This window comes from Musa acuminata, chromosome BXJ2-8 (assembly GCF_036884655.1).
Source record: "Musa acuminata AAA Group cultivar baxijiao chromosome BXJ2-8, Cavendish_Baxijiao_AAA, whole genome shotgun sequence".
Lineage (NCBI taxonomy): Eukaryota > Viridiplantae > Streptophyta > Magnoliopsida > Zingiberales > Musaceae > Musa > Musa acuminata.
The window spans coordinates 48,808,999-48,823,649 of NC_088345.1; the positions used below are offsets into that span (position 1 = coordinate 48,808,999).

A 14,651-nucleotide genomic window follows, 5' to 3' on the forward strand; every position below is an offset into this window, starting at 1 on the left:
ACGACATTATGATAAATAAGATTATTTATTTTATTTTAGAATTATAATTTTTTAAAATTTTAGAGATTGTAATACTAATAGATTCAAATATAAAGGATAATATATAATTAGTACCCAACCTTTAAGCACAGCATGTCCAATTGTCTCTTCTTGAAAATAATTTGATGTTACCCTAATTAAAATTTTATCGAACATTGAATATTGTTAAGAGGTGATTTTGCGCGCATGACGAGCATGTCACCGATCACCTATCCGATGTGGTCAGATCGAGAACAATCGAGTAGCGGAGTCGAGAGACTTCTCGTCCGATGCCCTACCCATCGTCCCGACCCTTGCTGTCTTCGACTTCCAGGGTTCACATTACCAACGTCGCCATGCCCTACTGAGCTTGTCATCTGATGCATATGGCGTGGTACTTACCAAGGCACCCTAACAGGTAATTCGCGGTGCACCTCAACTCTGCGAGGGATCCATGGCTTTCGCCTTAAACTACTTCCAATAAATCAGTATTTCGAACGAAAAGGATTCACGTTCTCGATCGAAACCCCTATAAATGGAGAGGGAGCTACTGCTTCTTTGTAACAAACAATAGGGAGCAGAGGGCATCTTCTTCTTGCTCTTCCTCTTTATTCGATCCCCCAATCTATTCCACTCACCTCTTTCTTGTTCCGCTTCTGCCGAACGATCGACAACTTCTCTCACGTACTCCCATGGTTTCCCGGTCCTTGATGGCTCTGTTTCTGTGACTTTGCTCCCCAACCCCAATCTGTTACTGCTTCCCTCACTTCTCCCGTCAATTCCTTCACCGAGTTGGGGGGGTTTCCAATCCAACCTTTCTGCATTCTTTCGCACGAACAGAATTGGGGCATGTTTCTGATTCAAACATCTTTCCGTCCGTTTTCATTAATTTGTTGCTAATGCATCCCGTCGCACAAATAGAATTGCGGTATGTATTCTGATTCAGACATTTTTCCGTCCGTTTATATAGTTGTTTGGTGGTTACTTAGCCTCCTCCGCATCGCCCGATCTCCGTAAGTAAGCCACCCATCCTCCTCCTCCTCAAATTGAGTTTCAGGATGCGCTCCGCCACCGTTATTGGGATCAGCCAGACCGATTGATCCCGCAAAGCGGTCGCGGCAGATGTCCGGCGCTACCAAAGCGGTAGAAGAGAGAATTCTCTTCCCGGCAAAGATGGAGGAGGCGGCGCCAGCGTCGGATGGTGAACAGTGGCGACGGCCAGGCGGTTGTAATCCTGTGAAGAAGCCGGGACCAGTGTCCATGGACCACGTCCTCCTGGCCCTGCGCGAGACCAAGGAGGAGAGAGAGGTCCGGATCCGGAGTCTTTTCAACTTCTTCGATGCGGCCGGCGTCGGCCATCTCGACTACGTACAGATCGAGGCCGGCCTCTCCGCCCTTCGCATCCCCGCCGAGTACAAGTACGCCAGGGATCTACTGAAGGTGTGCGATGCCAACCGAGACGGCCGTGTCGACTACCAGGAGTTCCGGCGCTACTTGGACGACAAGGAGCTCGAGCTCTACCGCATCTTCCAGGCCATTGACGTCGAGCACAATGGTTGCATCTTGCCGGAGGAGCTCTGGGACGCACTCATTAAAGCAGGTAAAATGAATTATCTAAATCTGTCGCTCTGCTATATACTTCTGATGCCCCCAAATAAGAGAAAAATTCAGGGAGTGATGATTATGATGGGAAGCATATTATCTGTGTGACACCAGATTTCTGGATTCCCAGTTAGTCACATGAGATTGCACTGGCTTCGTTTTCCAATAGCGTTTCCATAGATGCACCATATCTTTGAGGGTCAGAGGTCACTGTTGGCATTCTGAATTTGATGATCATCATCTTTTAGATGTTTGCTAGGCATTTGGGTGCATCCATTTTAAGCATACAATCTGAACAAAAACTTTTGTAATTCTTTACTTTCCTTTTGCTTTCTGTCCTTTGTCATTCTTAAACTGCTGTTTTGATCATGATCTTTGCTACTTTTTGTCTTCTGTTCAACTTTGACTGATTTATATTGTTGTGCTTTGGTCATCATAATCATTGCTTCCCGTGGTTGTCGTTGCACCTGAACAAATGTCACTATGTTATTATCGGATGTGTTGGGATGAAACATCATTAAAATTGTGGTGCTGCATATTGGTCCAATGTAAATGCAGGTCAGGGAAGACAAGACAGTTGCCAGGCCTAAATCTTCAGGGTTCATGGTTTTGTTTCTTATTTATCTGAAACTTGTTCTCAGCTGAGATTTCATGATCTTATATGGATTAGATTTGAATTAAACCAAATATGTATCGTCGCATTCTTATGTGAGCTCATTTGCAATTGTGGTTGGTTTTGATTGAATATGCTTCCTTGTAGGGTTTTCTGCATTGAGAAGTCGCAAGGTTGATTAGATGAGAATGAACGTAGAATTTAACCATAAGCGTACCTGAATCCTTTCCTTTTCTCCAATTTAGAATTCTGCACTCCTAAAGCAAGAATTATCTTTCTGTGGGCGCATAGGTTGGGCCTTTTCTGTGTTCTGTTCATTTTTTGGGTAAGGGGGATGACATTCAAAGAGTGGGAGAGGTCTGGATAGTCTGCTTTGATATTCCATTGGAGTGTTAATTTTAAGAGAGAGGTTTAGAAAGCTTGATTTGATATTCATGAGCAGAATTCATTAGTTGATCAATCTGAACATGGTTATCACAGTTTTTGGGATCAGTGGGAGAGGTCTGGATAGTCTGCTTTTGTATTCCATTGGATTGTTAACTTTAAGAGCGAGGTTTAGAAAGCTTGCTTTGATATTCATGAGCAGAGTTCATTATTTTATCTATCTGAATGTGGCTGTCCGAGTTTTTGGGATTAGTGGACACAAGTGTCTTGACAGTTAAGAGGCATATAAGATCTTCTAGGAATATTTTTCATCTTTCCGTTTTCCTGTGAAAGTTCATATTTTTCGAATCACTTCTCAACTATACATTCAGCATCTTCTTTTACTATGCAAGGCCTCTTAGTTTCTCTTATGCAGGGATTGAGATTGATGACGAGGAACTTGTCCGTTTTGTGGAGCATGTGGATAAGGATAATAATGGGATAATAACTTTTGAGGAATGGAGAGATTTTCTTCTGCTTTACCCTCATGAAGCAACAATTGAAAACATTTATCAGTACTGGGAAAAAGTTTGTCTTGTGGATATTGGAGAACAGGCAGTTATTCCAGAAGGGATAAGTAAACATGTAAATGCAAGCAAATACTTGATTGCAGGAGGGTTAGCTGGGGCAGCTTCTCGTACAGTTACTGCTCCTCTCGATCGTCTTAAGGTAGTTTTGCAAGTACGAACAACACAAGCACGCATTATGCCGGCAATAAAAGACATTTGGAGAGACGGTCGTTTCTTGGGTTTTTTCAGAGGGAATGGCTTAAATGTAATGAAGGTTGCACCAGAAAGTGCAATAAAATTTTATACATTTGAAATGCTAAAAGATTTCATTGTCACAGCCAAAGGTGAAGAGAAGAGTGATATTGGGGCTTCTGGGCGACTGATTGCTGGTGGTTTAGCAGGTGCAGTGGCACAAACTGCTATATATCCACTTGATCTTGTGAAAACACGATTGCAAACTTATGCCTGTGAAGGTGGTAAGGTTCCCAACCTTGCTACTCTGACAAAAGATATCTGGGTTCATGAAGGACCTCGAGCCTTCTACAAAGGTCTCATCCCATCTCTTCTTGGAATTATTCCATATGCAGGAATAGATCTTAGCGCATATGAGACCTTGAAAGATATGTCTAGAACATATATTCTGAAGGACAGTGGTAAGCTCCTAAATAATCTTTGGTTTTTTCACATGTCTCTAGTGTTTTTTTTGCTCAGTCTGACCTAATACTCTGAAATGCTGACTTTCATCTAGAACCGGGTCCACTTGTGCAACTAGGTTGTGGAACTATCTCAGGAGCTCTTGGAGCAACATGTGTCTACCCTTTGCAGGTTATTAGAACAAGGTAGTTGATGATTACAGTGTTATAGTAGTTAACTCACGTTTATTTATGACTTTGATTAATGATTATATCTACTATTTACTTGCAGAATGCAAGCCCAGCACACCAATTCATCTTCTGCATATAATGGAATGTGTGATGTGTTCTGGAAAACCCTTCGAAATGAAGGTTTTTCGGGATTCTATAAAGGGATAATTCCAAATCTGCTCAAAGTAGTGCCATCTGCTAGTATTACTTATCTTATTTATGAGACCATGAAAAAGAGTCTATATCTTGATTAGACAACTATTTGGTTTTGCTTCATTTCCACCATAATTGACATGACTGACTATAAAGTACATGATGATGATGATGAAGAGGAGAAGATTACAGATTTGAGTAGGTGATATGATTGTTTCAATTGTATCTTGGTATTTTTCTTCACATATGAAGTGAAGGTTGTCTGAACAACTCTTTTTACACTTCTCTTTGGAGATAATAATAAACGAGTTAGCTTTTTCAGGTACAATTCCTTTCTATGAAGGTTACTTTAAATCTTACAAAAGTGATTATAATACTTGTCATTCAATGTTGCTTATCTGAAATTTTATCTTTCTATTGATTTCTAAATGCGGGCCTCTGAGTTTACTAAAGAGATTATTTCTATGGCCATGACTTAGCAATCTTGGAAATTATAAATGTTGTAAATAGGTTGAAGGAAAGGATGGAAAAAGTGACAGTTTTTCGGGAAAACTGTTCTTTATTTCATGTGCTTACTAGTAAAACAACAATTTTAATTGTGTATTAACATGACAAAAGGCTGTGCATCTAATAGAATCAGTTTGGTGCTTTGCTCACTTTAAGTATTCTAAACGTATGATACAACCTAATATTTTTAGCATATTACAACATAACACTTATCCATCACACACACAGATACAACATAACATGACAATGTGGATTTGAGTTTCCTTGAGCATGAAAATGATTGTTGCACAAATATGTAACTTCATATTGTTTTCTATTTAATTTATTTCTCTAGTTTTGCTGAAATTTACAAAGGAAATATATCTCCTGAGGTGGGATGAATAGATTCAATTGTTTGGAACCCTTTCTCTCTTGATTGATCTAGTCTTCAATACGGTCCTCCGATCTTTCTTCACCTGATTGAATCATTGTATACCACTTTATATATATATATATATATATATATATATATATATATATATATATATATATATATATATATATATATCATACAATTAGGTCCTTTACAATTGTTCTGGGGTCAGAGTGTTTTTAATGAGAACTTTGTATCCATTTCTTCTATCAGAATTTCTTTTGGGTCTTCTGCTCTCACAGCATCTTCTTTTTCTTTTACATCTTTGGCTTATTAGTATCTCACTTTTACAGGAATGATGAGTTCTTAACATTTTCGTGATCAAATATATTAGAGATTTTAAAGAAGATGATTCATTGCGGTCTTGGAGGCACTTTGTTTGATGGTCTTGCTCTGATGTGATCTCATCATCCAAAGGTTTTATGATAATACGGAGTTCAAATCTTGACAATCTTGCAACTGACTTCTGTTCGAAAAATGGAAAAGTATTGCTGAATCATTTTCTAATAGTAACAAACAGATCTATGACTTTATATGAGAGGTTCATTGCTGAAAAGTTAATATTACATCAGAAAAATAATCCCATCTCAAGATGTTAGTTGTACCTAGTTGAAAGTCATTATTTATCTATGAAGACTAACTGTTCACCAATTAGAATCTTGGGTTTCCTTAATTAAGAAAGATGGGATAGAATAGATAACTTCAAATCAGTTATTTTTGCCAAAGTCAAATGACATGGCCATTGAGCACAGCCATCTGTAAGCATCCAGTCTTCTGTTTGTTGACTAAATTGGTTCTTCTTGCCTAAGCATTCTGATAATATGTTGATGCTGGTAGTGGTCATTCTGATATTAGAATTTTAGCTTCTGTGTCTTTTGTCCACCATGTATTACTCTAATAGGTTTCATCAAATTCACTTTCTGTTTTGTTCCAGTAGGAAGCTTATCCATCAGTGCCCTTTTGTGGACTTTGTCCTTGATGCCTAAAGCAATCTGTTCAACTAATATTGGTGGCAAACTGCATGCACAATTGCCTGAATTTTTCAACCTCTCTTCTCTATTTTCATTTATGCCTTTGCTAGTCTTCTCGGGTGTCCAAAAGGTCTCACAATCATGATTCAAGAAAGCTTTCATGAGAGTAGCTTCAAGTTCAAAGGAATTTAACTGTGAAATTTAGATCTATTTTTGGAGTTCAAATATCATTCAACCATGGCTCCTTGCCACCATGAAGTTGGATACAAGTACATGCTGAGATCAACATTCACAACCGAAGGACTATGAAACTTTGCCATCAGTCTTTTGTACTCAATTTTATCCTTGCTTGTTGCTGATGCACTGAAATTCTTTATTTTAGCTGTTGATTACTTGGTTATTGTTTTTATTGCAGTGCAGTGCTCTCTAGCTTTTAGAACATACCCAAGAAGGAAACTGGTTGTGCTAGGTGACGTAGCTTCCAAGAGTATATTTATTATTTAACACTGATGTTGTATGATTCATACATAGCAAATATAATGTCAGGAGGTTAAATTCATGACCATCTAAGTTGGTTTCACTGTATCTTTCTACAAGTACCAGCCTCGTTCCTTTTTTCCTGGTCACTTTCATGAGGAGTGAATTTTCTCGAATTCTCTTGCGTGAGATTCTGGGATTTTGGTCCAAGGAGAAACAAATGGTTAGAAACTTGATCAAATAATGTCTAAATTTTGGCTGTTTGGTGATTGATGCCTTGTTTCCAGGCGTGATGGGAATATTTTTAAGAGTGGTAAACCGGCATCTAAAGAAAGGTACGTCTTCTCTTTTGCTAGGACTGCCTCGACTAAGCAGATTATTTTGTTTCTTACGTCGGGATCTCCAGGCGAAATATGGGTCACACACTGCTTTGTATCGAGTGGATTGCAATTTAGTATATAATAAATAGTGACTGCAAGAGTTGTAAAGATATCTTTGATTGGAGGGATACCGTACTTGACCACCTAGTTATTTATTAGTAATTATTGATTACTTGGACACTATTATTGTGATTTATATCATATACGGCTATGCGGAGACCACTAGAAAGGAATGAAGTTTTTCATTTCATACTCTTCAGTTTCATTAGGGTTTGGGCCGTTCTTCTTCTGGCAACACAAATGCATATCTACTGATTTTTCTTTTGCTTCCGATTCTCTTCAGAATTTGATCGACTCCATGTCTCTATGGGAGGACCATGATTTTTTTAGGGGCCAAGCTTATCTTCGTTTCATACATATCTTTGATTGGAATTCAGTGTAGGATTCCATCGGTAGGGGAAACTTGATTTATTATCGTTTTAATATAATACAAATTTATTGGTCAACATATAATATGATACCCACCCAGTTCATATCCCACTCGAACGGGGACCAGTCTCCTCTTCACTATACTTTCTTCAGATATTTGAAAACGGTCTCTGTTCAGTATATATGTATTGATACTTGTCAATTGAATTCTGAGCATGTCGTTCTGATCTGTCCATCTGTCCCCGTTTTGACACCAACGCTGCTCAACTTGATCATGGCCTTAGAAAACTCATAGGCAAACCTCAGACCCAAGAGGCCGCGTAAGTTTCCGGCATAGTTGCCGACAATGTCGTGGGTTGCGTCATCTTCCCAGAGTCTCTGGTCCGACTCCAGCACTCCGTTGCCATCCCTCACGTTCTTAAAGTAGCTCGCGTCGAACTTAGTCATGCTACCTTTGTCGAGGGCGACTCGGTTGGAAAAATCGGCATCATCATGGGGGCAGATCGCTTGAAGTTGTCCCAAGAAGGCTTGATTGATTGTAGGATCAGCGTTACCGGTGGCTGTGAAGTTATAGATCCGATACCGGACGAACACACAAGCCGTTTGACCAATGGTATGCGCTCCTGCACGCGAGAAAGCAGAGGGATAATAACCAAGATCGGTAGGATCAAGAAGGATTTGTTCATCTCGGAAGCGCCATATTTGGTATGGAAACTTAAGAGCTGTGAATGACAAGTGAGATTACCAACTAGCGTTACGAGATCATGATCCGTCAAGCCTTTGTCAGCAAACTTTTGTCTCTGCACAGCTACGGAATCGGTCGGCGACGGTAAACTCGTGGCATCCGAAGCTGATGAAACCAGACCATCTCTTCTTCCCAACGGCACCGACCAGCTCGGTCCATCACTCTACAGTTTAGTTACATGGGCCCCAAGGTATTAAAAACCAAGTCAAACATGGTAATATTATTATTATTATTATTATTATTTTCTGCAATTCAATCCAATCCAAGTATTGTTGCTGTAAATTATTTAGTTACTAGAGGACAAACGCACCAGATCCACAGCATCACGAGCAGCTAATGCAAGTACGTCGGCACAAGAGACGACTCCCGGGCACGTTGCCTCCAACTCCGATTTAGCATCGTCCACAACTTGGAATCCTCTCAACCCAAGGTTTTGCACCGCGCTTCGCTCCGCAGAAGCCCCGGAAATCAAAACTGATCCATCGCAACCCTTCAAGGCAAACAAAGTATGCCACGGATGAGCAGATGACTGCGACGATGGATGCATTCAAAGGCGGCTGTTCCATCATGCCAAATCGTCGGACTACAAATTAACCTCTAGAATCGCATTAGGGAACTTTTATTTAAGCTCAGTAAATTCAAGAAACAACGAGCAACCAAACATTAAACCATACGTACATATATAAGGAACTGATTTGTTAGCCGGTGCTAGGGAATAACAATATTGATTTTATTACGAGAGTAAGAAGAAGGCGAACCTGCACAAAACAATCGTGAAAGTGCAGTCTCAGCAAGCCTGCGGCGATGGTGGAGTCTCCGTTGAAGTACTTCTCGACAGTTGACCTCACGATTTCCTCCGCTCTGGGACAGGTGGAAGAATAGAACCCCTTCTGCAACCCACCATGGGCTTGAACAGAAAATTCTATCAATAGAATTACAAAAGAAACAGTCAGCGCGGCGATCATTTTTGTCACCGCTACGATCTTCTATCACATGTCTGAAGAAGGATCGGATCGATTGTCCGATGCCTATCCCAAGCGCCTCCTTATATACATAATAGAGGAACCGTAGTAGGTTGGCATTCCATCATTTATTTTCTCCCTAAGATAGTGGATAGAGAGCACTTGAGCCACATGTGGAATAGAGTAGGTTGGTTGGCCAATAAGACACATTCTAACAGTTTCAGTAATATGAAGTAAAAGACTTGCTTTTCCAAAACGCAACTTGTTGTTGCACATGAACACACACCGAAGAAAGACAATAAGAAACAATGCACACTAGTGTGAAAGGTAGGAGAACCACCTCGGGTAGGAGAACCGGAGGTGGTCGGTGCTTTTGCTAGTGGATTTTGCTTCATAAAAGACTCCACTATGCACGTGACGTTGACGGTTTAAAGTGTTGTATTAAGAAAAAAAAATAGAAAAACCTAATAAATAGATCACTCGGAAAAGAGAGACAATCCATTAGTGGAACCCTCATACGATTCCACTATGCTTGTTCGAATAGAATCCCACCACCATGCACATAGATGCTTATGGTTCGAATGTTGCTCGTTCTATAATAACATAGTTGGTTTGGGTGCAGCACTTAGATATTGAAACAATTGCTACAAATAGTTTCAAACTTACGATGGCAACTCTTCTTCGATTACAAAAAGTAAGATAAATAGAAAACCTGGGCATGCTGAGAGGGACACTCCCCTCTCCAAATACTACAAGATTTGGTGGACCTTACATCCTTGACAAGCTGGTTGGCTGCCTCATTTCCCTCCCTATCTATATGGGAAATCACAAATACATCAAAACTTTGAAGAACGCCCCAAATATCATGCATTACAATTGCCTAAAGCCCCCAAGGAGAGGTGGGTTCCTCTTCCATCGAATCTTCACCAAGATTTATCAATCAGATTCGACATGGATCTAAAAATAGCCATCCGCCGCTGCCAGTTTTGAGTCCATCACTAACCGTAGCAGCCTCACAGTACAAGATATCCGGCACCCTGCATGCATCAACAATAGCATTACCAGCATCATCTCTTAGGACAAATCCCAATTCGCCTACCTGATCACACCCAACAGATCAATCACAGTTCAGTTTCACCCATCCATTTTGGGATTTAGACCACCTAACCTGCTGGCGATGTATACCTTCAATAATGCCATCATGTCTTTTGGCCTCGCCACTAGCCGAGATTAAAGCTACTACTTTCTGAAAAATAAAAAAGAGGAAAGTTTTTCTGATTGAAAACAGCCTCATTTCTAGCCCTCCACAACCACCAAAGGGTAGTAGCGACAATAGACAAACACTAATCCAGCGTTGTCACCCAACAACAACCCCTCTTTCGCCCAACAACAACCTCCGGCCAATCATTATAGGATATAAATCTCAGCTCAAGTTATTGTTCCACTGTCCTCCATTAATCAGCCGCAAAATTACAAAGGAAAAAGCTACGAGAGATAGATTCAGATTCCAACAAACAAAAAGGATACAAAGCGGCATTGCATACTACCAGGCGAGCAAGTCTATCAGACATAGGGAGGCGGCGGTGCAGAAGCTTCCAGCAAAAACCGTTGATTCTAGGCAATACTGGCAGCCTCCACAAACAACACCACCAGCCCTCCTCCTGTCCAATAGACAAACCCACCTGGCAATGCAAATACTTGTAGGCAGATTTAGCATAAATCACACCCTTCGCATCAGACTGCCAAAGTGAAAATTCACCAAGTGGCACAAGAGATACATCAATCTGGCAGATAACACTAGTCAAAACATTCCCAAATCAATAGTTCAACTTATCCACATTCTAGCATCTATCTATCAATATATCAGAGACCATACAAGTATCATGCAATTCGAAAACATCACAAACTGATGGTGTATAACAAAAAGGAGTATTCAGAATTCATAGATTGATAAAAGCTCTAATAGAAGATCCACTACTCACGAATTTAGGAAAACCATTCCATAATTTCTCAAGGGCCGTAAAAAAACCTCAAGCTCTAGCTATCCTTATGGAATAGTGAATATTCCAACGATCAATGTCCCCATATTTAGTCCTACCCACATCGATTCAAAGACCATTAGACCTATTCAAATACTATAGAATCCTCCTACCCTGCAAAGCAGACTTCATGATGTTCAAATCTTTAATATCCAAACCACCGTCATCCTTAGGCAATATAACCTTATCCCAAACGATGAGATGCAAACCACATAAACCAGTATTCTTACCCTACAAAAAATTTCTAATAGACTTCATAACCCCATCTCGAATAGAATTAGGCATCAAAGTAATACTGATTGTGTGTGACAGAATAGAATTGAGAACATAATTAATTAACATAAGCTGACTAGCTTGTGGAAGGAGATTTACCTACCAAGACCCAATTTTGTCAATAGTCGATTGAACAACACAATTAAGATCCGACTTGCTAACTCTCTTAGGTGCAATCAACGCTCTAAGATACTTCAAAGGTAACTGGCCCTCTCTATACAACATATTACAAATCTCACGCCTCACCCCCCTAATAGTTTTCCTAGGGAAAAATAATTTCAGATTTAAAGACATTGATTTTCTCATTAGTGAGAAACTCATAAACATGGAAGATGTGTCTATTAGATTCACAAGACCGTTCGTTTGCCCAAAAGCAAAGCAAGATATCATTCACATATATTAAGTGGCATACTTTAAATTCTCTCTTAAAATAGAAAAGAGTGATCAACTTTTTATCACAAGCATCATTCAATAAATAAGTCAAGATTTGAGTCACAATGATATAAAAATAAAGGGAAAGAGGATCACCTTGTTTGATACCCCTCTCCCTCTTGAAATATTGAAAAGATAAACCATTAATAAGACAAGCAAAGGAAGGGGTTGAAATGACAAAAAAAGTCGCGGACCTAAGGCATCCTCAATTTCACCAAGATAGTTTTTATTCCAAAAGGACAAAAACCCTCTAAGCCTACCTAAATTACCCAAAATGACCTGCATCGGACCCCACTACAAGAATCAACATTCCAAACATGTTGAACGTCACAGACCTTATTGTACTCAACCCAAAAACAATGAAATTTAAAAAGTCTACATGAATGCATGCGTTGAGAGGTAATAGATAATAAAATAGGACAATGGTCAGAGTTAGCTCTAGGCAAGTGCTTAACAACAGAGCTACCAAACACATTTAACCAATTGGAGTTTGCATAAACCAGATCAAGACAAACCCAGATCCTAGGACTACCTTGGCGATATAACACCAGGTGTACTTCGGACCCATAAAACCAAGATTATAAAGGCCAACATTTGAGAGAAATTGATTATAAGATCTAATAGAGGAACAATACGAAAAATTTCGACCACCAAGTTTGTTATCAGCACAAGATAAATAATTAAAATCGCAGAGAACCAACCACAGAATCTCATGTAAATCAATAAAGCCCAAAGCATTCCATAGACGGTTTCGACTATTTAAAGAAACACTTGCATAAATGCCCATTAAAATCCAAGGACCCAAGTTTTAAATTGAACTACGGCATGCACAAAGAGGGTTTGGGCAGAAAGCACCAGAACATTATTGCTACCATAGTAACACAATGCCCCTAGATGCACCAGCCGCCAGGACTGCCATAGAGGTCCAGCCCCATACCAGTCTACCAGCAACCCTTCGAACCAAGGTCTCATCAGAGTGAGTCACCAGCAAAAACACCAACCCAATATTATTGCTACACACAATATACTGAATGAAATCCTTCATAGGGCCTCTCTAAAGCCGTCGACAATTTCAGCTTAAAACATTCATAAGAAAAAAGAAAGTAAATGGTTAGGCAACTCCCTTTGGCAGTGTAGAACTACTGCAGGCAACAATGTATGCTTCGATTTGCCAGAGTTAAACTTTACCAAATTAGAAAAAATAGATTTCAACATAATTTCTAAAAGAACATAAAGACCAGCTTTAGATGAAATTACCAAATTATATGCTTGGAAAAATATCTCAATATAGATAAGCTAAAAATATATTATTCAGGAAGAATTAATCCAGAATTTGAAAAGAATAATGTCTTCCTACTACGTATTGTAATAAAAGATGCCACCTCCTTTGACGATGACATTGATGCTAATAAATGCCAAATCTCATCTTGCTCATTGGATCCTATAACAGAACCAAAAGAGGAGGATCTTATTCTGTATCTTTTTAGTTAGAATGATTAATTTAATCCAAATTCCATAGCTATAAACCTGGTTAGCTTGCGGACACAAGATCAACCATATTTCCAACTTATGCAACTAAACTTTTGGGTGTTGTCACTTATACATCATAATCTTTGTAAACTTTTATTTCAAGCTTTTTATAAGCCATGAACCAACAACTATCAAACATCAAACCAATATATATTTTAGAGAATTTTTAGGTCATCTGCAACTGCTTTCAGACCAATTAAACTGTGCTGAGCTTTGATCTGAATATACATTTTAATCAGAAAAAAAATCTTGAAACTTAATAGATGAAACAATTATTATTGCATCGAATTATTGTTATCCCAATCATAAATGTAAATTGAGCATCAATAAAAAGCCAAGTAATTCTTGTCCATATTAAGAAGTCAATCCTGTGTAGACTATTTCAACTTCTAACTTATCATAATTTAAATAAATATTATTTTTTACCATTTAATAAAAATAAATATACTGGGCGACCACATACATCAAAACCTAAAAGGACGGGTACCAAGAACATCATGAAATGTCAAACAAAGAGGAAAATAAACTATGCCATATTCTAGAGAGAAGATTATCTACAAGTCCTACTACACTATATAGCTTTCCTTTCCTCCAGAAAACACGAGCAAAAAAGAAATAGGCAATTAGGAAAACATTTTATAACAAAATGCAGACATGTGAGATTAAAATTAACGGTGTCAAAAGGATGATCAGCATACCCAATAACTAACATGCCACCTGTAATCAGAGAATATAAAAAATAACCTACTCTATCAAGATTTTCAACATCAATTGCCAAGATCGCATACAATAACCTACTATATCAAGATTTTCAACGGGAGGAGGAGAATGGGTGTCGTGGAAGGGGGAGGAGCTGCGACGAAGGGGGAACACGGAGGAAGGAGGAGAAGGAGGATGGTGTCGGGGAAGGGGAGGAGCTGCGAAGAAGGCGTGGGGGGTGTTGCCACGTGCCACGAGGCGGGGGGCTGCAACGAACGAGGGGAAGAGGGAGGAGGGAGAAGAAGGGAGGGAGGGGGAGGATGATGTCGAGGAAGGAGGGGACTGCGACGAAAGGAGGAAGAGGGAGGAGGGATCCGGGAAGGGGGGGAACTGCGAAGGCGAAGGATGTACAAAATTTGGATTAAAAAAAAAAAAAGAGGGTAAAATTTGTTTCGAACCCTCAATCAATCCCTTAATTAAGTTATCGCAATCGAATAAACATTTTAGATATAAAAAGGTTTATTGACTGAAACTTTGGAACTTCACACTTTCGTTAAGTTAATAGTCTGATGTACTTACGACATTGATGGCTTTTATCTGTTACTTTCCCTCGT

At 39.4% G+C, this 14,651-nt stretch overlaps 2 protein-coding genes across 10 annotated transcripts; one reads left to right on the plus strand and one right to left on the minus strand.

Annotated features, from left to right (window-relative positions):
- Window positions 1-241: 241 nt before the first annotated feature.
- On the plus strand, window positions 242-6,651 carry LOC103996218 (calcium-dependent mitochondrial ATP-magnesium/phosphate carrier protein 3). 8 transcript variants are annotated; one of them, XR_010489536.1, is made up of 6 exons: window positions 242-1,618; window positions 3,033-3,641; window positions 3,753-3,818; window positions 3,914-4,004; window positions 4,090-4,503; window positions 5,394-6,651. XR_010489536.1 is itself a non-coding variant. In XM_065122383.1 (4 exons), the coding sequence occupies exons 1-4, from the start codon at window positions 1,141-1,143 to the stop codon at window positions 4,280-4,282; spliced, it is 1,548 nt and encodes a 515-aa protein (XP_064978455.1). In that variant the 5' UTR covers window positions 243-1,140; the 3' UTR covers window positions 4,283-4,509. The 8 variants fall into 8 exon arrangements, 1 of the variants encoding a protein (XP_064978455.1); XR_010489532.1 differs by having other exon boundaries at window positions 243-946; window positions 1,076-1,618; window positions 3,033-3,818; XR_010489535.1 differs by having other exon boundaries at window positions 243-946; window positions 1,076-1,618; window positions 3,033-3,818; window positions 6,487-6,651.
- An 806-nt stretch (window positions 6,652-7,457) lies between these two features.
- On the minus strand, window positions 7,458-9,155 carry LOC103996217 (peroxidase 25). Of its 2 annotated transcripts, none has more exons than XM_009417082.3 (4): window positions 8,861-9,155; window positions 8,413-8,592; window positions 8,103-8,265; window positions 7,458-7,980 (listed from the first exon to the last, which is right to left on the minus strand). In XM_009417082.3, exons 1-4 carry the CDS (start codon window positions 9,065-9,067, stop codon window positions 7,556-7,558), a joined length of 975 nt encoding a protein of 324 aa, XP_009415357.2. In that variant the 5' UTR covers window positions 9,068-9,155; the 3' UTR covers window positions 7,458-7,555. The 2 variants fall into 2 exon arrangements, with proteins under 2 accessions (XP_009415357.2, XP_064978457.1); XM_065122385.1 differs by having other exon boundaries at window positions 8,413-8,685; window positions 8,861-8,999.
- Between the last annotated feature and the right edge of the window lie 5,496 nt (window positions 9,156-14,651).